The sequence below is a fragment of the Wyeomyia smithii genome, chromosome 3, assembly GCF_029784165.1.
Source record: "Wyeomyia smithii strain HCP4-BCI-WySm-NY-G18 chromosome 3, ASM2978416v1, whole genome shotgun sequence".
Classification (NCBI taxonomy): domain Eukaryota; kingdom Metazoa; phylum Arthropoda; class Insecta; order Diptera; family Culicidae; genus Wyeomyia; species Wyeomyia smithii.
Window position 1 is genome coordinate 91466949 of NC_073696.1, and position 24303 is coordinate 91491251.

Below are 24303 nucleotides of genomic sequence, written 5' to 3' on the forward strand. Positions count from 1 at the left end.
TTTAAAAGTTCCCTTTTATTTAACGATTAATATAATGTCAACAGAAATCGACAAATTCAACTTCGTATTGTAAAACTCTGCAAGAGAAAATGTCTGTAACTAGTATCGATTATTACAAGAAGAAAAACAAATTTACTCACAGATTCAACTTTCTCACAGCACCTACTAACCAACTACTCAACCCACTACTGTATTGGCGTGGCTAAGATGTTTTCGTAATAAACACTAGTATTTAACTATACATTTATTTCACTTGGAATGTAATTTGTTGCAACGGAAGTTCATTGTTTGGAAAGTAGTTCGCTATGTTTGTTTCTCCTACTTTATACTTGACAGGCAGAAAAGACTCACAACACATTGTCATGGCGTATCGTTTTAGCTACGTATAAAACAGTCTTGAAAACAGACGAGAAGTTTATTTGGTATGAATGATTGTGAAGAGGATTTTATCCAATTGCATATAGCTAAAAATCGTCTAACTAAATGAAGTTATTTCGTTGAGTTTAGATGATTTTTTATTGTAGGTAATAGCTAGGAAAGGCCTCGGGAGTTATGAGCTCTGAATAAAAATGAAACAATAGTTATCAAAATAAAATAAAACTACAGATGATTGCTAAACTAAACCGTTACACCAATATGTAGATTAATTAAATGTCTTTGAAAATAATTCAAAATATGATTTTTTAACACTGATTCTGATCTTCAACAAATGTTTGTGGAAACAAGTTTATATACATTTATAAGTCGTTTTGACTCCTTTAGAAAAGGGATTCAAAGAAAGTGTTTTAAAACGGTTGTTTAGTGTCTTTGTCTAAAGAGCAGCCGGTCACCTCGATTTAGGTAATGTGACATTGTGTAGATTTGCCTTGATATGGATATATAGGATTCCTCGAATCATTAGATTTTTCTTACATTGCTTTGAACCGTTTGAATTTGAATGAATTTATCTAGTGTTCCAACCGCAATGTGCGTACATGTTTCATTTGTTGCATATATGTTGTATTTACTCAATAAATTTGCTAACTATCTAGAATTTTAAACTCAACAATGATCTTCGCTTCTTCAGGCCTCCTTCTTTTTTCTTTTCTTTCACGCTACTGTCGTCTTTGCATTCCTTGTTTGCTTTCTTCGTATCCTTCTTACTACTACTACTGCTACTAACATTATTACTACCGCTATTACAACCATTTGAAACGCTAGCATTCAGCTTCGCTTCCGATTTCTCCTTCTTTGCTAGCAACTTTTTCTCCTTGTCTTCTTTTTTGCTAATGTTAGGACCTCCGTTTGTGGAACTCGCCGTGGGTGTAGTTGGTGTAACCGAGCTGGGTGTAGACGGTGAAGCTTGTTTTCCAGTTAGTATCTTTCCATTGCTCGTCTGTAGGTTTGGAATCGAAGGCAATACACGTGCCGTGGATTTGGACGCGACTGGAAGAGGTTTTAGCTCCAAACACTGAAAAAATATTTTAAGGTATATTGTTACAGTTCGAAACAACAGATGCAATAAATTTACTAACATCTTCGATTGATATCCGTGGGCAGCTTATTTCTTCCGGAAATCGCCAAGGTTTTCGCAAGTGTGGCTGCGATTGCTTCCAACTAACATAACCGAGAGCTGCCTTCTTCAGATCTTTTACCATTCGCGGTCCCAACGTGTGCGTAACCTTATTCACCAACCACGGCGGAAGTGTTCCCTGGGGATCACAGTGCGCCACATACTTTAACGTACATCCAGTCTTTGAGTTTACGTTGGTTTTTATAACAAACCCTGTAATGTAGGACATTGCCCTGTCGATGAAAGGGAAATTTCCGTCAGTGGTTTTGGGGAAGGTAAACGTTAACGTTATGTCGAGATTGATTTACCTCACGTATCCTTTCTTTGGAGGATAGTTTCTATGGGGCACCGAGCGAGACAGCAGCATCTGCTCTCCTTCGGGTCCAGTATCGAGCCATGATCGCTGGAGGACGAAATCTCGAGGTTTCAACGGGGGAGGACAGGACACTGAAAAGAAATGCTACTTATTAGCTAGTCGTTTACAAAAAATATACGACCTAAACATGATATAGTAAGATGCTCAAAGTTATTAATGATTCTTAGAAAACAATATTTTTAAAGTGTTTCAGATCTGAGGATATCGTATTTTTTGAGTGTTAATGCCTTGTTAATACACGCGATTTATCACGTTAACATTAGTGTTTCATTCATGACAATGAATCACGATTCAATTGTCATAAAAAATGCAAAATTTTACTGTCACCAGCATAATATCTGAGTTGGAACTCGAAAATTTATTAACCGCTAATTTTTCGCACAAAAATTTCATTTTTATCAAAAAAAACTTATTTAGATATTTTCTTTACAGTTTGTCGATGTGAGCCCTTAAATTAGATTTAAAAATTTCCTCTTGATTATTGTTTGTTGTGTACAGTTAAATTTTTGTTTTCGAAGTATTTCGACAAGTTTTTAAAAATGATCTGCTCGCTTTTTTTATAAAATATCTGACTGTTGTAATGTTAACGGCTGTTTTCCACTTCAGCAATTATTAAAATGGGATATATTCAACAAAAAGGCATTGATGCAACGTCCTGAAAATAAAATAGAGAATAATCAACATTCATATTTAATCAAACAGTGAAATTGACGTGATTTTTTATGCGTCTATGTTATCGGCAACCTTGTTAGTGTACCGTTGCAACCATAAAAAGTTTTTGCTTCACTTTACAGCAATTTGTCTAATCACGTACCAAGCTAGATTTTAAGTAAATATTTACCGGTGTATATTGAGTTTTTGTGCTTTATATCTTTTCAAGAGAAATCTAAATGGCAACGGTACAGGTACATAAGCAAAGTACATTTCATTGATTGCTAATAGGGTCCAATGTAGTCTGAGCCTCTTTGATTACGGTTCTTTGTTCTTGGAGAAAAAAAGCCATAAACGCCAAAAGAAAGAAAGCAAATATCCTGTTTGGATCACAATTTAGCTTCTCAATCCTAATACCCTTGAACCGGTGGAGGTGACTTCTGCTGCTCAAATTCGCGTTCTTTTATCCAGAGTCAGCATTTTTTTAAATGATACAGTCAGGAATACTACAACGCCGAACATTTTTTTCTAATTTATGTTCAAAGTTCTATAAAATTAGAGTAAAAATCATCACTTGTTAAGTAGACCTTTATATATCATATGTCTTCAATCCGAAAATGAGAAATATCCTAGAGTTTTTCTGGATCATTTTAGGCCATTATACCTTTTGTCTTTCGCTAATGAAAAAAATTAATTGAAATGCTCTCAAACACGCTAATTATCATGTTTTTAAATTTGCGCTGGTACGCCAGAAAATAGGCACAAAATCTGTAAATTGCTGATGGTGCGTACCAATTGTTTCGATTTACGATTTACAGACAGAGTTGCTTTCAGAATGTCTGTTCCGTTTAAACACCTTTAAACTCTAATGGTTTCGTTCGTTATTCAATCTGGTGTAATATAAATAGGCAATCGTTGACAAGTGCTAAATTTATTTGAGCGATATTTAAGAAAAGTAAATTTACATCTGGCGATTAGGAAGCTTTTTCCTAATTCATGCTAAGTATTTATCGGCCAACGAAGATACCTTTTATAGTTAACGGATTAGTGATTAGCAGCGCTGTATGTACCTTTGCCAATAAATTCGTCATTTATGCAAATGAATGAGTGCAATAGAATTGCTATCGTTTTTTATCGTTTTTCCACATATCCAAACTTTTAAGACACCAATAAAACAATATGCGCCTCCATCCGATCACTAATAAATGAAGGGCGTTTCTGAACTTTCAGTAAAAGCGTTAACGTTGTTGATTGAACACGAAAAAATGACTAGATGTATAAAATAACTAAAGCTATCGTCAGCGAAAAATTGAGCTCTGCTTAGGGAAGGAAAAGGTTATCTCTCAAAAGTTTTTAGATAATGCTAAAGTCACAGTGCAGCGCATATCTGTTGGAACAGTAAAAGTTCTTGCATTTTTACTCGAAGCTTTAGAAAGAAAAATAATTGGACTAGCAAACTTATATCAAAGATCGTAATGAATCGAAAATTGGATCAGAAAATTAATCATTAAAAATATTTATTAAAAATATGTCTTATTAATTGCGAAATCAGACAGCACAATCCATGTGATGTCATTTTGCACTGCTATCTGGACAACTTTTGACAACGGACAGCATACAAAAAATGATAACAATACTCTTGGGGCAATACCTGAAAGTGGGAGTGATGAAGCTAATATTCACTGTATCGACTGTCTGAATGCCACCAGAAGATTACAAGCAAGGAAAACTCGACGATATTGAAAATCATCGGAGACACGGATGTGATTGGTTGGAGAATATGCTCCGAGAAAAGTCCCCAAACAGATGTTTTTTTTACCACTGTGGGTTTTCCACTTGTTTGACTGTTCAGTTGAAACGACTTGATACGCTGAGTTATCAGAAAATAAATACCGATAATGGAGTGTGGGAGCATCGATTTCTTTTGACATTTCGTTCGTCTCTCCTAGAACATAGCACGGCCCGGATGTGACTTTTTGTGCAAAACTGGTATAAGTTTTGGCTAATCTTCTTTGTTAGCTTTTCTATCACTTCTATCCGTTTACTTACTGTAGCATGATATTTATATCCATATATATCAAACATAATAATAACAGAAATGGAATATATATACGTCACGACGTTTCTTGATTTCTTCTGAAGAGGAAGAGCATGTAGCGCAATCATCCAACAAAAAAATACAAGAACAAATCAAACGCATACTTACTGGCGTAGTATCCGACATCATTGTTGACGTTGAGTATACCAATTTCTTCGCTGGCCAACATATGAGAATCCCAGACCTTTCGGTAGTCCGGATCGTGCAGCACATCAAACAGGATGTCCGCTGTAACCTCGACAAACTCCGTGTGGATTTTAACCATATTGAAATTACATCCGGCAACCGGTCGTGTGTAGACCTGCGTGTCAGATTTCGCGAGCTCCAATGTCCAACCTTGGTGGTCGTCGACCAATTTTTTCAGTGCCTCAAAATCACTATCCTCGGCGATGCGAGCCATGCTTAGTGAAACCTCCCGTCGAGAACCGTTGCAGATCGTAGCGATAGTATAAGCCAAGCTGAAAAAAAGCAAAAGAAACAGCGTCGGTGTTACACAGTGTTTATATAAAATCCTAAATTAATCCACCTAGCGGTCAGACCCAGCCTTTCTCATTCAAACTTTTCTTTGTAAAAATAGATTTACATGAACGCTTCAATCCAATAAATGTATATTCACTCTTTAGGTTCTAAAATATTAATGTTGTAATCTATGCATATAAAAAAGTAGTCCGGTCTGTCTGTCTGTTTGATCCATATAGGCTCGAAAACTACCGAACCGATCGACGTGAAAATTTGTATGTAGGGGTTTTTGGTCCCGATAAAGGTTCCCATAATAATTTGAGACCCCTCCCTCTTCTGGAAAGGAGGGGTCCAATACAAATGAAACATACATTTCTGCACAACTCAAGAACAAACCAAGCAAATGAAACCGAATTTGGCATGTGGATGTTTTAAAGGGTAATCAATATGTCCATAATGGTTCGACGCCCTTCCCTCTCCAACAAAAAAATACAAGAACTGGAAGCACATGTCTCTGCACAAATTTCTGCACATCTCGCGAACTAATCAACTAAATGGAACCTTATTTGGCAGGTGAATGTTTTTAGTGGTTACAAATATGTTCCATAATCGACCTCAGGCAACATTTTGGATTGTAAGATGACAACTTCCGGTTTCTGGAAAACAGCCAAAAATGGACGATTTCCACCCAATATAATAATATCCGGATAAAGAAAGATACACAGGAGCTAAATTCGACCACAGATAACATTTTGAAGTCTAAGATGGCGACTTCTGGTTTCAGGAAAACGGCGGCAAACGACCAAATACCACCCAATATGGGTATTTTCGGAATCGTAATGATGCACTGGAGCCACCAATCGACTTCAGACACCATTATGAATTGTAGGATGGCAACTTGTGGTTTCTGGAAAACAGCCAAAAATGACCGATTTCCGTCTAACATGAGTATCTCCAGATCTAGAATGATACACAGCAGCTGAAATCGAACACAGACCCCATTTTGGATTCCAGGTTGGCGACTTCCGTTTCCTGGGAAACAGCGGAAAATGATCGAATTACACCCATATGGGTGTTTCTTTAACCAGAATGACGCTCAAAGGCCAGGAATCATCTTAAATACCATTTTGAAATCCAAGATGGCGACTTTCGGTTTGTGAAAACAGCCTAAAATAACCAAATACCATCCAATATGAGTATCTCTGGAACCAGAATGATGCAATGAGCTAACAATTGACCTCAAGCACCATTTTGAATCGCTAAATGGCAACATATAGGAAACAGTCGAAAAAGACCAAATAATACTCAACATGGATATTTCTGTAATCGAGATGATGCATAGAAACCAAACATTGACCCTGGACACCATTTTGAATTTAAAGACGACCACTGTTAGTTTCTGGAAAACAACCAAAATAACTAAATACTTCCCAATATGAGTATTTCCGGTGTCAGATTGATGCCAGAAAATTTGCTGAAAATGACCGAATACCACCCAATATGAATATATTCAGGATTAGGGCGATGTACAGAAGCCAAAAGTCGAGGATGTTGTCATTCCGATAAAACCAATCATTTCAAACGATTTGTCTTTTGACTTTGATCATATCCTATGGCCGATTCGTCGTGCATTTGCAGCTTTAAACACATCGCAAGGAATCAATGAATTTGGAACGTTCAAATAGTACAAAACCACATTTAAATTATGTTGAGACCACATATATCAATCAAAGCAGGTATAGTTTTAAATAGCCTTTGAATTTCTTTTCTTTCCATAACTTTTGAGCCACATATCAAATTGTTATGAAGTTTGTTATTTGTAAGTTTGAGAGATGACTCGTTCGTATGACACTAGTTATGTTCAAATATATATAATCTTTGAAATAATAGACTTTCGTTGTTTTATTAACAATTTAATACATAACGGTGGCTTAAGTTCAATTATAATCAAATGAAATGGGAATGTATAGGGCAGCCAAACTTTGAAACCACGTGTTCAATCATAATTCATCAGTTAACCCTTAACTAGCCCACTAATCTGATAATAATATTGATCGAATCGGTTGTGTAGTTTCTGAGATAATAAAGTTTCGTGATTTTCACATTTTGGTACTTTATAGACGAAGTTACAGTCCGATTACAGTAAAATTCAATAGGGTGTTACGAGGCAGCTAGACTTATTAGTTGACACTAATTTTGTGGAAATCGGGTCAGCCATCTTTGAGAAGTTCAAGTAGTCTTCGGAATATGTTCCTTTTCATAGCTGGATTTCACATTTTTAAACATAACAGGCAAAGTAATAGTCTGATTACAAAACAAATCAATAGGGTCTTATGGGGCAACTAGAGCTTCCATTTGACACTGATTTTATGAAAATCGGTTCAGCCATCTCTGAGAAACATGAGTGATCGAAACACGTTTCTTGTCATATCTTTTGAACCACAAGTTCAATCTTTATTAAATTCAAAAGTTAAAGATATTTAAGGTAGCCTGTTCATTTGAAATCAATTTTGTTCAAATCGGTTGTGTAGTTTTTGAGATAATGATGTTTCATGATTTTTACATTTTAATACATAACTTCAAAACTAAAAATCCGATTACAATGAAATTTAATAGAGTCTTATGGGACAACGAGACCTTTCATTTGCAATTAATTTCATGAAAATCGGTCTAGCCATCTCTGAGGAAAGTGAGTGAGAATAAAAATCTGCACATACACACACACATACAGAAAATGCTCAGCTCGTCGAGCTGAGTCGAGTGATATATGCCATTCGGCCCTTTGGAGCACTTATATACTTTCGGTTTTGCAAGTGATTGTTATACCTTTCTAGGAGAAAGGCAAAAATACATATTAAATATAAACACATTATACAATATCTCAAACACTTTGTAAAAATGCCCTTCCACTCATATTTCATTCATCGAACCGGTTAGAGAATCTTTTTGCCGTTTCCTCTTATCGTTAGTCCGGTAAGGGCGTGAGGTTGTCACTACATGACCACCGGCTCCTATGTCTCGACATCAATAGGACAGCTAATTTATCCTCTTTAACTCATCACCGGTTGTCACTTAACTGTCTTCATATTATGTGTAGTGTCCCACACCGAGCGCAACAGGCATTTTCTGTTGGGATACTTTTCCAGGCTCGTTTGTTAGCTTGACGTCGACACGGCATTAACATAACATTCATCCAGATGTCATGCTGATGGACTTTCTATATCAGTTATTTAGATAATTTATGCATTCACAATTAGCTACAATTAGCTACAATTTGTACTTCTTATCTCCAATGCGAGCCATAATTTGAACCTAGCACTAGCACTGGACCCTGTTAGACCATTCTTATTTGCTCATTTAGGCACCTAATTGGTGGGCGGCCGTGACTAATTAGTGACGGACAGTTGCCTTTTGGCTGTTATTACGCTCTTCGGGTAGAAAACTGGAGCCATATAGTAGAGCAAACACTTATATTTAGTCCTTTAGTGTCGGCCTAATCACCAATCAACCGGCTTCTGAGTTGACAAAATGTTGAAAGAGAGGGTATAGAACGGAAAATTGTGACGACACCGGGAACAGGAAGTGCCGAGGTGTGGGAGCGTATCGTTGCCAACGTAATGGAAGTGATGGCTCTCAAGTCGCGTCATAGCTACGGCCGGTAATTATGATTTATACGCTATTCTCGTGTCAAGTACGAGAAGCTAATTTGTGCAGCCGAATGACTACGATAGAAACTTCCATCGGCTACTTGTGTGGGTAATACGTTTTGGGTTATTCATGTACAGATTTTTACAATACCTTTGAAGAGTTTTTCGGTAATATACCATTAATCTGATATTGCCGTCGCCGTCATTTATACACCATGCAAATAATAAGGCGATTGGATAATCGTTGAACGATTTTAATGACTGAACGATGACGATAAAAATAATGAAACAGTGTATTGCGTTACGCAGAAACCATTTTCGATGTGGCATTAAGATATATAAAGCCATTTTACTCTGGGCGAACTGAAATTATTTCTTTCCAAAGAATGAAAAAAAAAACTGTTCTCACTCGGATGGAAAAAAAGTTTTTATTTACTTTGTTGCAAAATTATTTAAAGCAAACAAAAAGCTAACAAGTTTTTTAAAGCTAATAAAATGTACATCATACGTTTGCTTACAAGAATCAATGTTTCTACGATGATTGAGAAGTCCGATTACAAAGGCTATGTTAATTTCCGTGACCTTTGCTAAAGACTTGTAGTCAGGGGCGACTTATGGCTTTTGAACCTGCCTGTTCAAAGCTTTGAAAAATCCTTTTCTAAAAAGACGCTTGAACGTTTTCTCGTTCAGTTACATGCTTTCCTTTTTGTGCGATCCTTCGCTCATTTTCAACTTCTATCTGCAGCATGTTCAATTTCAAAGAACGGTTTAAAGCAGAGCGAATGTTGAACGAGCTGCGGGCAACGTTTGCTTCCGCAAAAGGACCGCCGCTTTGTCTTTCATGTCCGTCATAAAATTGTCTGCCGGCATTCACATACCACTTTTCGTTTGCGTTCATGATCGACCGAAAAAACAGTCAATCAGTCTTCAACATTCACGAATATGCAACGGGCTGCGTGCGTTGTTTCCGCAAAAGGAGCACGGCCTCGGTATTCAAGGCCGTTCGGGAAACTTCGTACAATGTTCTGTCTGCATTACCATTCCGTTTTTCGTTTATGTTCAAGATCGACCGAAAAAACAGTCAATCAGCCTAAAGCATTCTTACGTTTGAGGCGTAGCGAGAGAATTCCGAAATGATGCTTAACATTCGCATTGTGGTCAAAATTACGATTTGTGGTTGGAATAAGTTTTAAATATGTATATTTTAAATAAATAGCTCGCAACGTTTGTATCCGTTGTTTTTTCATAGAGTGAAAGCGGTACATGTTACATGGCCGTCGTATCCAAATTCAATTACGTTTTAATACAAAATTCTAATTCTTTTGATCGTCTCGTTTTGTTGCATGCTCTGCACTGCATTAGTGCAGTTGAATCCATGAAATTCAATAATCAAAGTAAATTGATTAACAGCATTTAAAGAAAAATCAACCACTCGTGCTCGCAACAACACAAATAGGTAGGTATATACCGTAAAACGGGGTAACATTGATCAGTTTTTTCACTTTTTCGTGAGTACGCTGGGGTCTTTTTTTACGCGGGTTTTTTTATGGGTTTTTTATACGCGATTTTTACAATAACGCGGATTATTTTTACGCGGTTTTTGACATAACGCGGATTACACTGTGCTACAAATGAAAAAAAAATGCAAGAACTTCTGAAGTGACCAAGTGTAGGTTATAGGTCTTGTTGAGTGTAACATACTATTTATCACATATAGGTGAAATTTGAAAAAAAAAAAAAAATCATCTTATTTTATTAATTATGAATCATCTTATTTATTTTAAAACTATTCATCACATATAGGTAAACTCTTTAAACATATTTATATTTTTCAAAGTTTCTATTTTTCGCCTATCCAAAACAGCCAAAATATAAAAAATTGGTTGGAAAATAACCGAATTAAACATAAAAATGTAAGCTAAGGTAAAGAGCAGGGTTTTGACCTTAACTTATAATTTTTGGGGTTTTTTTGAAAAACTTAAAGTAAACGCGCAAGTAACACATGACTCGATAAATTATAGCATAAAAAGACCGAATATAAGAGCTTTCTGATTTGAGCCGTGAACGAGTACGTACGGAGACAATTAAAAAGATTAAATCTAAAGATAGTTTTTTTAATAACTGATTGAAGAAAACCCGACTTATACTAAGTAAAAGCCTATATTGGCTGATTAATTAGATCATTGATCTTATATAACCCACACTAAGTCACATCAAAAGTTCTTGCATTTTTTTATCATTTGTAGCTCCGTGAAATAGTTGTGCGATAGAAGCCAAAAATACTGGTTTTCTAAAAAAATATATATAACATAGCCAAATATCAACCGATTTTCACCAAAATACTTTCATTTGATTCGGAATGAAATATACTTTCAAAATTATGGTATATTTGTGGTATGTTTCTTAAAAAAAACGGCAAATTTCAAATTAAGTCGAAAAACTGCGTGAAAAAATCTAAAAACTTATATTTAAACTCAAATAACTCAACATGTTTTATTGATATTAGTAAAAACCTGTAATTATTTTGAAATCTCTATTTATCCCTTTTCTTAAACTGCTTAAATATTAAAAATCGGTTGATAAATGACTGAGTTAAAAAATATTATATGCGCTGAGGTCCAAAAAACCGTATTTTGACCCTAACTTCAGATTTTGAGGGTGTTTGTAAAATTTCTAGTATAGGCGAATGTTATACTCAACAAGACCTACAACCTACACTAGGTCACTTCAGAAGTTCTAAATCGCTGTAGCACAGTGACGATTATTTTTACGCGAAATAAGTTCAGTATAAGTAAATCCAATAAAGTAAAAATCAATCGTATGGTTCACGACAATAAGATATTCTGTTTTATTAATCTAAATAATGCATATTTTTAATATATTTGCTGTTATTATCAAAAAATAGGCAATTTCCGTTGATTCGGGAAGAAGAAACAAAAATACATTAATAATTTTACAACGATACGCGTCAGTGTCGTTGCGATTTACTTCCGTTCAAGAAACGAAAGCTTAAACAAGTAGCAAAATTATTATAATAAAGTTATTGTCATGTTCTTCAATGAATTTTCATTTTAGAAGCACTAAAAACTTATTTTGTGTGTTTCGTTACCATTTTTATATCATTTTTCAAGTTTATATTTACTTACGTGCCATTACCGCCTAAACCGCTGTTTTTCTTATCCTGTTTTGCTACATGATGGTCATTGATTTAGGTTACTCTCTTTACAATATTCGAAAAATTCACATTTTTTCATCAACAATATAACTCTGGAAACAATGAGAAGGCCATGAAAAGATTCATCTTGACATCTGGGGTCGATTTACGGTATCTGGAAATCATCCCGGTTTAGAAGTCTTTTTTTACGCAGGGATACGGAGCGCGTAAAATAATCCGGGTGAAAAAAAAAGAAGAAAGCACTTCGGTGAAATCTGAAATCTCTCTCTTGCGAGACAATGAACTATGGTGTACTTTTTCACTCGTATGGACATTACGCACAATAATTACACAGCAGAGCTAACTGCGGTGCTTTTTATAGTTTGTTTCTTGAGCATGACAGACGAGAAAAAGAGATTGGATGAAAAAATAATAGACTGCGTTGCTCGTGTAGGTCGAGTTTACTTGTGTCGAATTCGTTTTCGCGGTGTAGCTACATGGGAAATACACTTTTGCCCGGTAGGTTTTTTCCACTTTCCGGACTACTCGCCAGTGTACACTGTAGTGTACTTATGCGTATTTTCTTTAGAGTGATTCTGGAGCTGGAAGTGTATTTGTTTCACTGTAAGTGGTTGAGTGGCACTTTGGAGTGCAGGTAGAAGCAGTATGGTGAAAGCATTGCTACACGCAGGCACATACTGAAAAGAAAGTGCGCGGTGAATTTTTTCTCCACTTTTTCCAGATACTGAGGAGAATGACAGGCATGAAAAAAACTGAATTTACTAAAGGTTTTTTAATAATTTCTGATAAATACTTTCGGAAAAGAACCAATATCAGTGTTATTTCCACCTGCTAATCGTGCTGAAAAACAAACTCAACAAAATCGCAAGGGTTGTATGCAAAGCACGACCGCAAGGTTGACGTAAAACTACATAAGGTTGTTTGTTACATTACTTGTATTGAATACGCAACAAGTTTCAACAGTCACAGTGTCTACATGCAGTAACATTTTACTTTACATTCTAGCGCAAAACGAGAAAATTTTAAATCTTCAATAATTTGTTTGGTGTCCTTATAAGGACAATTGTTTTTCAATTTCATATCGGATATAATGTTGATCGCATCTGTGTGCTACCCCGACAGAGGAGATTGAGGCATTTTTCTGATAACATAATTGAAAGCTGTTTTTACATTGAAAATTTGACGACCTATATATTTTTAATGGCAGCATTCCAAAACGTTTGCGTGTTGTCACGGCAACTTTTTACTAGAGGAAGTGCCGGTTAATGTACCTACTACTGTTGCTGCCCGCTATTGCACAAAGGCAGCTTTTTCCTAGAGGAAGTGCCGCTGCATCAGCTGGTCCTACCACTATCGTAGCTGATACCCGCTGTAACTGCTGCTATCCGTTGTCAGTGGCAACTTGTCGCTGCTGCTGCTGCTATCCGTTGCCAGTGGCAACTTGTCGCTGCTGCTGCTGCTATCCGTTTCTACAGCTGCTGCTGCTATCCGCTTCCACTGCTACTGCTAAATGCGGGATACTGTTGCCGTTGTCTAGAACTAATATGAGCAGTTTTGGTTAAAACAGGCTCTTATATAGACTAAATAGTACATTCCAAATTACTAGGTCTATAATTCTGTCGACCGTGTTTGGGAAAGCAATCATATAACAACCAATCAGAGGTCGAATTTTGTGTTCTAGCAAGGTTTGACAATTCTCAATAGTACAATAGTTTGAAAAATAAAATTACAATTTTCTGCATTTGGGAGGATTCTTCAGAGATTTTTCAATTTATTGCTGCAAAAATGAGGGAAATCCATCGAAAACTAACCGATTTTTTAGCATTTGAAATTGGACATATTTTTCACTTTTTTCGGTTTTAGATTTTCATTTTACATCCCTATGGAGCCGAGTATGTACTATGTAGCCGAACTTTCTGATGGACATAGTGCTACGTCAATATGTAAAATCGTTAGGCCAAATTAGTAAATGTATGTTTTGTTTTTGTTTTCCTTTTTTTTTGTTTTTTCAAATGTCAGAACTTTTTTTTATTTTCTATTCTACCATATTCCAAAAAGCATCAATGTATAGGCAATAATGTGCAGTTGCTGTGAAAAAAATTTCAAATCTTCAAAAAGTAGCTTTGTATACCTATATTCAATTTATAATGATTCCTTTAACTTTTTCTCAAAAAGAAATATTTTTTTTCTTACGGTACATTTTTTTTTTTGGACGACAAAAATGTTATCTACGACTTTGCGGAAGACATATCATAAATCAAACAAACCATTTTGATTCAAGTAAAAAAAATATTTTGTTGAAATTCTTAACTTTTTTGTTCCTCATTTTACCATCACCAAATTTTGACAGATTGTAGCAAACATTGTGGTCTTAAATGTGTAAAATATTGAGATTTTTAAAAAAGATTGAGATATTTAATATTTTGTGACAATGTGGAGAACTCGGCCGAGAAAAAAACTTTTTTCACAGTGTGTATATTTTTTCCAGAACCGCAGATTTATGGCCTAAATCTTTACTGAAGACACCCATTTTAATCTAACAAGCCGTTTTGATGATATAAAATTCTTTATTCATCAGTCAGATTTTTGGATAGGCCCTTTCGAAACAGCAGTCGTGAGTCTACATGAAGAAGTAATATTACAGAATGACGTCTTTAACAAAAAGGAACAGCTGTGCAAATTTTCAGCGAAATCGGAAATGATCGATCAAGAACGATTTGCGATGTAGCGTGGACTTGCTCTCCCAATTACGGAAAAATTTATATCTGAGTATATTTGGTATTTTGAATGTTTTCCAGGTACTTGAATTCATTATATAAAAATGCGAATTGGCGTCTGAAATCAGTCTCTGGAGTCTTGTCATTTTTCTGATTCCGGAAATATGCATATAAGGTATTTGGTCATTTTATGGTGATTTCCAGGAACAGTAAGTTGCAAACATGAATTTTGAAACTGCGCCTGGTGTCGATTTCAGGTCTCTGAGCAACATCTCGATTGCGTAAGTACCCATATTGAGTGCTATTTGGTCATTTTAGGGTGTTTTCTAGAAATCAGAAGACACCGTCTTGGATTTTAAAACAACTCCTGCAGTCGATTTTCGGCTTCTGGGCATCAGTCATATATTTTTGAAATGCATTTTTTTATTCATTTTGGCAACCATCATATTAATCAGTTTAGTTTATCTTATATTTGTGGAATCTCTAAATTATGTTGTCAAATAAAACTATATTGGCAATAATTTCGACGACTTACGATTTAAGCACTAAATAACAATATTTTTGAATTCAATCAACATCAAATAAACTTTTAGCTTTTTCCATGAAAGTTTTCTCACCCTGAAACCTCTAACCACACCCTGTGTTCGTATTTTAACCAGCTTTTATGGAAAGCCTCCAGTCACGCAATAACCAAAAATATGCATGAATTATGGCACGAATCAATTGTGGCATATGTGGCGTCGGTTCCGGTTTTTGATCGATCCTAATTAAAATTTTTGTTCCGTTGCTTCGCTAGTGTTGGTGTAAAATATGCACGCACTTGTTTTGTAACATAATGGGATTGGAAATTGTCAAACCAACGGAACTCTCTTGATACTGTCAATCGATCGAACAGGAAATTAAGCGGAGTCTACAGTTAAATCACACGTTTGATAACTCTATAATCTGACTTACGTTCGAGGATGTCTTTTCGAGGATGACAAGATTTGAAGGGGCGCTAATATTTGGGTTTGTGATAAAATTCACCTTTCTAACTGCGATAGCCAAAGCGCATGCAAACACGCAGTTCTACAGTTCCATAGAGGAACGGTATCGTGGCTCAGTAAGGTTAAGCATGTCACCCTTTAATAAAATAAACTTGCCACCAGCTCTAGTCATAGAATTGTAACTAACCATTTTGCATGAGAAAGAGACAACCGATAGAGTGATTAAATGTGCTGCATCAATGATAAAAAAAGGTTGCAATACAGCTATTTTTACACTTCCACCTGCAAGCTGATAATTTACAACTAACAGAGTGCGGGTATCTTTTCCTGCGGAAATACCACTCTGTTTTTTTCCGGTACCGGATCGATGGTGTCTAAACTTTCACCATTATAGCTTTACGGGGTTCTGTCCTCTGCTGCATAATGAGAATATATCCTTATATAAGTTTGTTAAACGGTGCTGCTCGGGTATTCCATTCAAATGATTTTATTGCGTTTTATATTTCGCAGTGTGGATTGCAGTTTTACTATTTTTATTGTATGATGAAATAATTCAAAATGAATTGCTCTCAAATTTTCACTTGATTTTTGATTGTGTTTGGAAGTATACATTTCACTTATAAGTTGTAAAAATACTACAAGGTATACAGCCCTAGCCCTAGCCAGCCCTAGTTGTATGAAATGGTGACGTGGGACTAAACACTGTAATTAGGGGATTTTTTGTTACAAAATATACAGAGTCTGCAGACAGAATCAATGTGTTTATTTAACTCTGATTAAATCAAAACTATAATATGGATCTTACTTCCAAAATAATATGAAAGCCCTTACGAAGGTTCATTAATTGGCAAACATAAGAAGATATTTTAAACACAATTATTAACAAGTTCCAGCAAAAACCGTAGCAATCCACAATCCCATTTTTGTTTTTTGCTTGACAATTTTTTCATTTGCCTACAACTACATTCGCTGTATCACGAAGACAGCTAACATACGTTTATTATGGTAAAGCTTAGAATAATTATGTATCATCTAACAATTTTGAAATGTAAAAAGAGATTCTGAATGAATCTTAGTAAATAAACAAAAAATTCACAAGCATTCGCAGGCTCTTACTCTTCTATAAATGTATATATTTAGGAATTTACTCTTTCGATACTATCTGGTCACGATTATTTAGTGAATATCGAAGATAAAATTAAAAACTATCCGTTGCAACAAATTAAAATTCTTGTTGAATAATTTATGGTAATCATATTTATGAGATAAACTATCAATCACCATCAACAGCAGCATTGCAGTTTTTCCTCGATTTCACCAGACCCATGTCACGGTGACTGTTTCCTGAAGCCGCCGCCGATGATGATGGCGCTACTGTTAATGATATGATCTTAAGCTCCGTTCATTGTGCCGCATAGGCTGTTGCACATTTTTTTCGCGTGAAAAGTTCTAATGAATACATATCAATATGAATATTGAATTTATGATCCAGGACGTGTTGAAACATGTCTGGACATATCTATTTATGTCCTGCACAACATCTAGAGAACGAACGAAACAAAAAAAAACATTCTTCGCTTTTTAGATTTCTACACACCACTTGCAGCAACAGCTGATCTTGCATGAACGAAGCTTATTCGGCTGTTTCGAAAGCACTGACAGCCTTTTGACGTAAAATCGAGCCAGAGAGCCAGAGAATATTGGCTTCAAGCAAAATGTATGGGAATGACGTTCGTGACATGGATGTGGATTTCACACGAAAAGAAAGGTACGAACAAAAGTGTACCACTGCAATACGAATAGTACCGATGCAGTACGAATAGAAGTGTACCGCTGAAATGTACGAATAGTAGAGAACCGCTGCAATCATAGACGACGAGAGACCTGCGGCTCTTCACTCCACTGGTACTGTTGCTTTTACCGGCATGTTTTCTTTCAAGACATCAGTTTTTATTAGGTTCTGAAATAGCATTGGCCAAAAATTGCAAAAGTATCGATACTCAAGTACCGATACCAGGTTGATATCGAGGGCGGAGCATCGATACCAGCTGTATCGATACTCTGCCTGCTACTTGAAACAGGTCTATGAAAAGCTACCTCTTTTTTCTTGATCTTTAATACAGGAAATCAAAGATGCCAGGTGTTTTTGAAAAATGTAAGCAACTACTCGGAAAACCGACAAAATCTGCTTAAAATCTGAAAAAAAAATTGTCTGTGATTTGGGAAAATTGCGTTCGCGCTGGCAAAAGTCTGCAAAAAGTTTTACAGATATTGAGAAAGTCTGCGCAAATATAAAAAGACTCTGACAAAAATCTGCAGAAACTCTGGAAAAAATATAATTATCGGCGAATTAATAAAAATCTGCACACCGACTCTAAAAATCTGCGGTCAATAGACCTAATGGGACCACGGTGGGACAGAATTATATGTCACACACACAAATCAATGCAATAGCATAAGCGCGTCTGTGGCCTTATTTGAAATATAGGGCAGCACGAAAAATCTGGCTTCTTATTCTTTATTGTCTGCCTTTTTGCGAAAACTCGCTTCCGATTTTGCTCTGCACAGACAGTATCATCAAATGCGGCAGAATTTTTCTCGCAAGAGGCATGAAAAACCGCTTTGGAAATGAGCGGGTATATTCAATCCTGTTGGTATCTTTTACAAAGAGAGCACAAATCAAATTTCTGCACTGTTTGTAGAAGACTTTAACGCGATGGATCGTATCCGCGCACTACTACAAGTATTTTTTTGTTGGACAATTCATAGCAATCAACAATATTTTCCGATTTTATAGATTCCCTTCAGTTTCGAAAAAATATCGGGGCAAAAGTATCGATCCAGCTTGATATTAAACTCGCCTGCATCGATAAAAAATAACGATATTCAGACTCAAAGGTATCGATACCGTAAGTATCGATACGATATCGGCCAATGCTATTCTGAAAGCAGGTTTAGAAATTCTTCAAGAATGGGGATTGTTTCAAACTTTTTGGAAAACTTTTACCTTCGAGACATCATACTAGTCTAAGCTCATGGATGCAAAAACAAATTGACCTATTGGGACAGGGAGACTCTGTCAATTTTTATTTCGATACTGATACAGAGAATATCACAGGGAACGGATGGTGTCCATTCACGTCGTCTGTGCTAGGAATGCTCGCATGTAATTGGTTAATTATTTGCGTAATTTTTTTATTGAAACTTTTTATCAATTTAACCGCTTAGCAATGAAATTAGAGTGATAACTAGCATATTACAAAATTGTTATACATTTTATCTATCCAACAACATATTGGTTATTGTTATCCATCATGTGGTTATGCTGTTATTAACGTTTGAAATCTGACGCGTACCACGCGCTCATCCAGCAATTGTGCTTCCGACAATATCGCATCGTCAAGGCATCGCTTTTTGACCATCTACTACCAGAACGTTAGGGGCCTGCGCACAAAAACGTCTGAGTTGAAGCTAGGATTGTCAAACTGTGAATACGACGTGGTAATACTCACCGAAACATGGCTTCGGTCCGACATAAGCGATTCGGAACTAACATCAGATTACTCGCTCTTCCGATGTGATCGCAATGAATCTACAAGCACCCTCACGAGAGGCGGTGGTGTGCTTATTGCAGTTAAATCTACACTACGCTGTACCGAGATTTTGCTAACCGACTGTAGCCAGCTCGAGCAAGTGGCTGTGTGTATAAAGCTACCAGACCGTTCTCTGCACATCTTCGGTATCTACCTACGACCGAATTCTGACACAACACTATATTGCTCCCACACAGCCGCCGTTCAGTCTGTTTGCGATGAATCGTCAGCAAGCGATATCGTTTTAATTCTCGGTGATTACAATCTTCCCCAGCTTCAATGGAATTTTGATGATGATATCAATGGATGCATAACAGTTAATGCCTCTAGCGAGCAAGAACTCGCTTTTTGTGAATCCATTTCTACATGCGGGTTGGTGCAATTGAATTCTTTTTCGAACACGAATGGTAGAACACTCGATCTAGCATTCACGAGTTCCCCGGACGATTTTGAAATTTCGCCACCCGTGCTTCCGCTCTTACCAATCGACCTTCACCATCCACCGTTTGAGTTGCAAGTTGATGTGCGTAGTTCGACGCATGTTGAACTCGGAAACAGCCAGCCAGATTTACTCGATTTTGACTTTAGGAGCTGTGACTTCAGCTCTCTTAATGCTGAATTTTCAACTGTTAACTGGGTACAGCTGATTGAAGGTCTAACTGTCGACAACGCTGTTCTTTCGTTCTACGACAAGCTGTTCGAAATACTCAATTCGAAGGTGTCACGGCGTCGTCGCGCTGTTCGTGGAGCCATTAGGAAACCATGGTGGAATGCCGAGCTCAGGAATATGCGCAACAAACTGCGCAAGGCGCGGAAACGATTTTTTCTTAATAAATCCAATGAGCACCGTGAATTACTTCGCCTTGCAGAAACAGCCTATAAGGAACTAGTTACGACATGCTATCGAGCCTATTTAAACAAACTACAGTCGAACCTGAAGCATAATCCTACTGAGTTTTGGAAATTCGTCAAAGAGCAAAAAGCTAGTAATCTCGTCCCGGACGGTGTGTTTTACGGAGAAGCCACTGCCAACACACACGAAGAAGCCGCAAATCTTTTTTCGTGCTTCTTTGAAAGCGTGTTTAACACTGTGCCGCCCCAGCTCCATCCTAATTGTTTTCAGCACGTACTTTCCCACGACATTCGTCTACCATTTTTCAATTTCTCTCGTGAGGATGTATTCATAGCGCTTACTAAGCTTGATGAATCGAAAGGGGCTGGAACTGATGGATTAGCTCCTATAGTATTGAAAAAGTGCGCCGAGTCGCTAGTTGGTCCGGTAACATTGTTGTTTAATCGATCGCTGGATGAACAAACTTTCCCGACTTTATGGAAGACGGCCAAAATGATACCCGTTCACAAATCAGGGAGCACACGAAAAGTTGAAAACTACCGCGGAATATCTATTCTCTGCTGTCTAGGGAAGCTTCTGGAATCTCTGATGCATGAGGTCATGCTATCCGCAGTTAAATCGATAATATCGAACGATCAGCACGGTTTCGTCCCGCGTCGCTCTACAACAACTAACTTACTATGTTACACCAGCGTATTATTTCGGGAAATTGAATGTCGAAATCAAGTGGACTCGGTATACATCGACTTCTCAAAAGCATTCGATACCGTTCCGCACACCTTCGCAATTGAGAAGCTTAGGCATATGGGCTTCCCCAATTGGATATCCGACTGGTTAATGTCGTACTTGACCGGTAGAAGCGCATTCGTCCAGGTGAACTCCACACGCTCTAGAAAGTTCGACATCCCGTCTGGAGTTCCACAGGGTAGTGTACTGGGACCGCTGATTTTCGTGCTTTTCATTAACGACTTGTGTCAACGAATTTCTTCTGCAAAGCTGCTTTTCGCCGATGACCTGAAAATTTTCCGAGTAATTAAGTCCATGTTGGATTGTGTTTGCTTGCAAAAAGACATCGATATACTTTCACGTTGGTGCAAAGAGAACGGGATGCGTGTGAACATCAACAAATGCAAGGTGATCACTTTCAGTCGCTGTCATAATTTGATTAGTCATCAGTACAACATCGACACAACTCCACTGGACCGTGTGCAGTCTATCCGTGACTTGGGCGTCATTATCGATTCTAAGCTCCGCTTCAACCAACACATCTCCGCCATTACCGCTAAAGCTTTTTCGATCCTCGGATTCATTCGCCGCAATGCTTCACAGTTTACTGACGTGTACGCGCTTAAGGCACTATACTGTGCTTTAGTACGCAGTGTTCTGGAGTACGCTGCTCCCATATGGGCCCCGTACCATACCTCTCAAGTTATTCGCATTGAACGAGTTCAAAAATGTTTTTTACGTTTTGCTCTTCGTCACCTACCGTGGAATGACCCTGTACTTCTGCCCGACTACTCGCAACGATGTCGTTTGATTGACCTGGAGTTGCTGTCAACAAGACGAATAAAACTTCAACGATTGTTTGTTTTCGACGTCCTAACGAACAATATTGACTGCTCAGACCTTCTCCTGCTAATTCAAATAAATGTTCCTCAGCGCCGGTTGCGATACTGGACAATGATCTCCATACCCGGGCACAGGACAAGCTATGGTTATAACAATCCGCTCAGTTCCTGCCTAAGAGGCTTCAATGACGTCAGTGATTTATTTGACTTTAACTTAACCAAAAATAGTTTTAAAAATAGAATTAAAAACATAGCATAAGACAAACCAGTCTGTACGATATGATCGAAGACGATGAACAAATAAACAAATAAACATTTGCCAGTTTCATTTCCAATTTTATAGAATGCATCCCAGTATAGTAATCAAAGACGTAGTCCCACGTCAAAAATTCATGTGTGTTTCATTAATAATTGACATGATAAATTGCTAATATGATAGAGTAAAATTCATTTCTAAAATACAAATGCACTCTAGCAAACAACAAAGCACGTTCAGGAAACTGCAGCCATTTATTATCTATCTGCCGGCCGGACAGCGTTCAGCCTTAACGGTAAAATATTTTACCTCTTTCGGCTTTAATTACAGGGCCCATAGGATTGCTGTCACTTAGTGAAAAGTAATATTTCGTGAGTAAATTAGGTATCTTAAAATAAAAAAAAGCAGAAGCAAATTGATGTAGAATAGTTTGAATCTTGAAAACGCTGAGAAAAACGAATTTTTTTATTGGAAATCAATTAACTTATAATTTCTAGACAAAATAGAAAACACATTAAAAATGTTTCTTCTACATTTTATGCGTAGTGTGGAAAGCTGGATCCAATTCATGAAAGACTGTTGAAAAACAAATTTCTCATAGTTATATAATGTATAATTAACGACTTATCGTATTGGGTGCGCAATTAGGTGCTCAGAAATTTTTTTTTATAAAAATGCAATTTAGTAATCCTCAAAATACATGTTTTCAAATTTTGACATATCCCTTTTCAACCTTTTGTTGTCAATAGTCTTCAAACAGCTGTTTTGTATGTTTCAATAAACCTTTGACTCAAGGTGATCACTTTACCCCTAATACCATAACTCTCAGTTATTGGTATTGTTTTTCTCGAAAATATCACGCAGAATGATACTGACAACACATGTTTTGCATCGTTCTCTGCACATCCTCGATGATGTACTGCTTGATTTTTTGGTGACACAATCAATGTTACTGGATCCCTGAACATATGTCAAACAATCCTTCCTACATCGATTATTTGAATGCTTCGGCTTAATCCCCGCTTGGGGCATCAATTTCAATCGGTATTGATATAGGATTTTAATCCTTCATTGGATTCAAACGAACGCAACGTTCATGATTTCAGCTTCTAACTGACAAACTTGTGACAAGAGCTGAAATGAATCAAATTACAGAACGTTCTTTCTCTGCTGTGATAAAATGAGCATAAGATGATAATCCACCAGGCATGCATGTAGATGTCCCGTTAACGTGGCGTTAGTAATCAGCAACTTGTCGAATTTCGAAAGCAGTTTGTCGCTTTTAATGAGCATTATGTACGTGATAACAACATTATGCCTTTGTCTTGCCAATTGTAACACAATCTCGTTAACACGAAAAGATTTTTTGTTTTGAGTGAAACAAAAAAACTTTGAAAGTTAGTAATTGCTTATTTTACCTTTATATGAACTGTTCAGAAAACAGGTGCAAGAGATCCACGTGAGTGCTGGTTTCACTATTTAAATACTATTAACATAACAATGCTGTGATAGCACTCTTACCTTTTGTCAAACAGCTTAGATTATGTAGAGTATAACGCACCACCTCTGGATGAGAATTTCTATTTTTTTGATAGTGAAATTCATAGAAAATCAGGTTCGATATCTGCAGGAAAACTCAAGTTGCACTCGTATCAGCCCAAAAACAATACAAAGTTACAGGCGCTCACACTGACTTCGGCCTCTGCACTAGCGCTGTAATTATGTTGGTTGCTTCAATGCTGTTAACGAATATTTTCCGATGCATCAATCACGGTTTTTTCTTTGTAATGCAGTACTTGTGATCAACAGGACTTTGCGATTGCAAACATATAACCATGGAAAGACTCTTCAACATCAGGGTACATTTCACTAATAAAACCGAACAGTGAAAACGACGCGCTAGGTTTTTCAGCAATGTAATCAAAATTTTCTGCCATCCCTTCGTGATTTGTGTCTGTGGCCAAAATGAATTTAAATTACTATTACTACCATGCGCACTGGATTACTGTGAATGCTGGCTGGCGTCAAGCAGGGAGTAAGGCTAGATGGATACTGACCGAGACAAATCCGACTGTGCCGAACACGAGACTATTGCAATGCGTATGGTTCGTTTATTCTTCCGGAAAATCCACTGTATGTGTGTATGTTGCGGAAAAGCCAATACAAGGCTAACGACGGTGGTAGCCGTCATGTCAAGAAGCTATAGGGCTGGCAAAAGCAAACGTCAGTTTCCGCTGATGAACGGGGGAAGAATTGCCAGTGGCTGCTGTGATTTTGCTATCGACGAGGAGCTAGACTTGAACCTGCAACTTTTAGGGTGTTTTACAGCAAGTGTTCTTCAAATACAGTAACGGTTATAAAAATCATTTTTT

At 37.0% G+C, this 24303-nt stretch overlaps 2 protein-coding genes across 3 annotated transcripts in view; one reads left to right on the forward strand and one right to left on the reverse strand.

Moving 5' to 3' along the window:
- LOC129731961 (START domain-containing protein 10-like) lies at nucleotides 1-24064 on the reverse strand. Its single transcript, XM_055692391.1, has 6 exons — nucleotides 23620-24064; nucleotides 23453-23555; nucleotides 4786-5135; nucleotides 1861-1999; nucleotides 1515-1785; nucleotides 1-1450 (listed from the first exon to the last, which is right to left on the reverse strand). The coding sequence occupies exons 3-6, from the start codon at nucleotides 5075-5077 to the stop codon at nucleotides 1028-1030; spliced, it is 1125 nt and encodes a 374-aa protein (XP_055548366.1). The 5' UTR covers nucleotides 5078-5135; nucleotides 23453-23555; nucleotides 23620-24064; the 3' UTR covers nucleotides 1-1027.
- The window catches only part of LOC129731959 (phosphopentomutase), a 125156-nt gene that overhangs the window by 58795 nt on the left and 42058 nt on the right, over nucleotides 1-24303 (forward strand). The window lies entirely within an intron of this gene.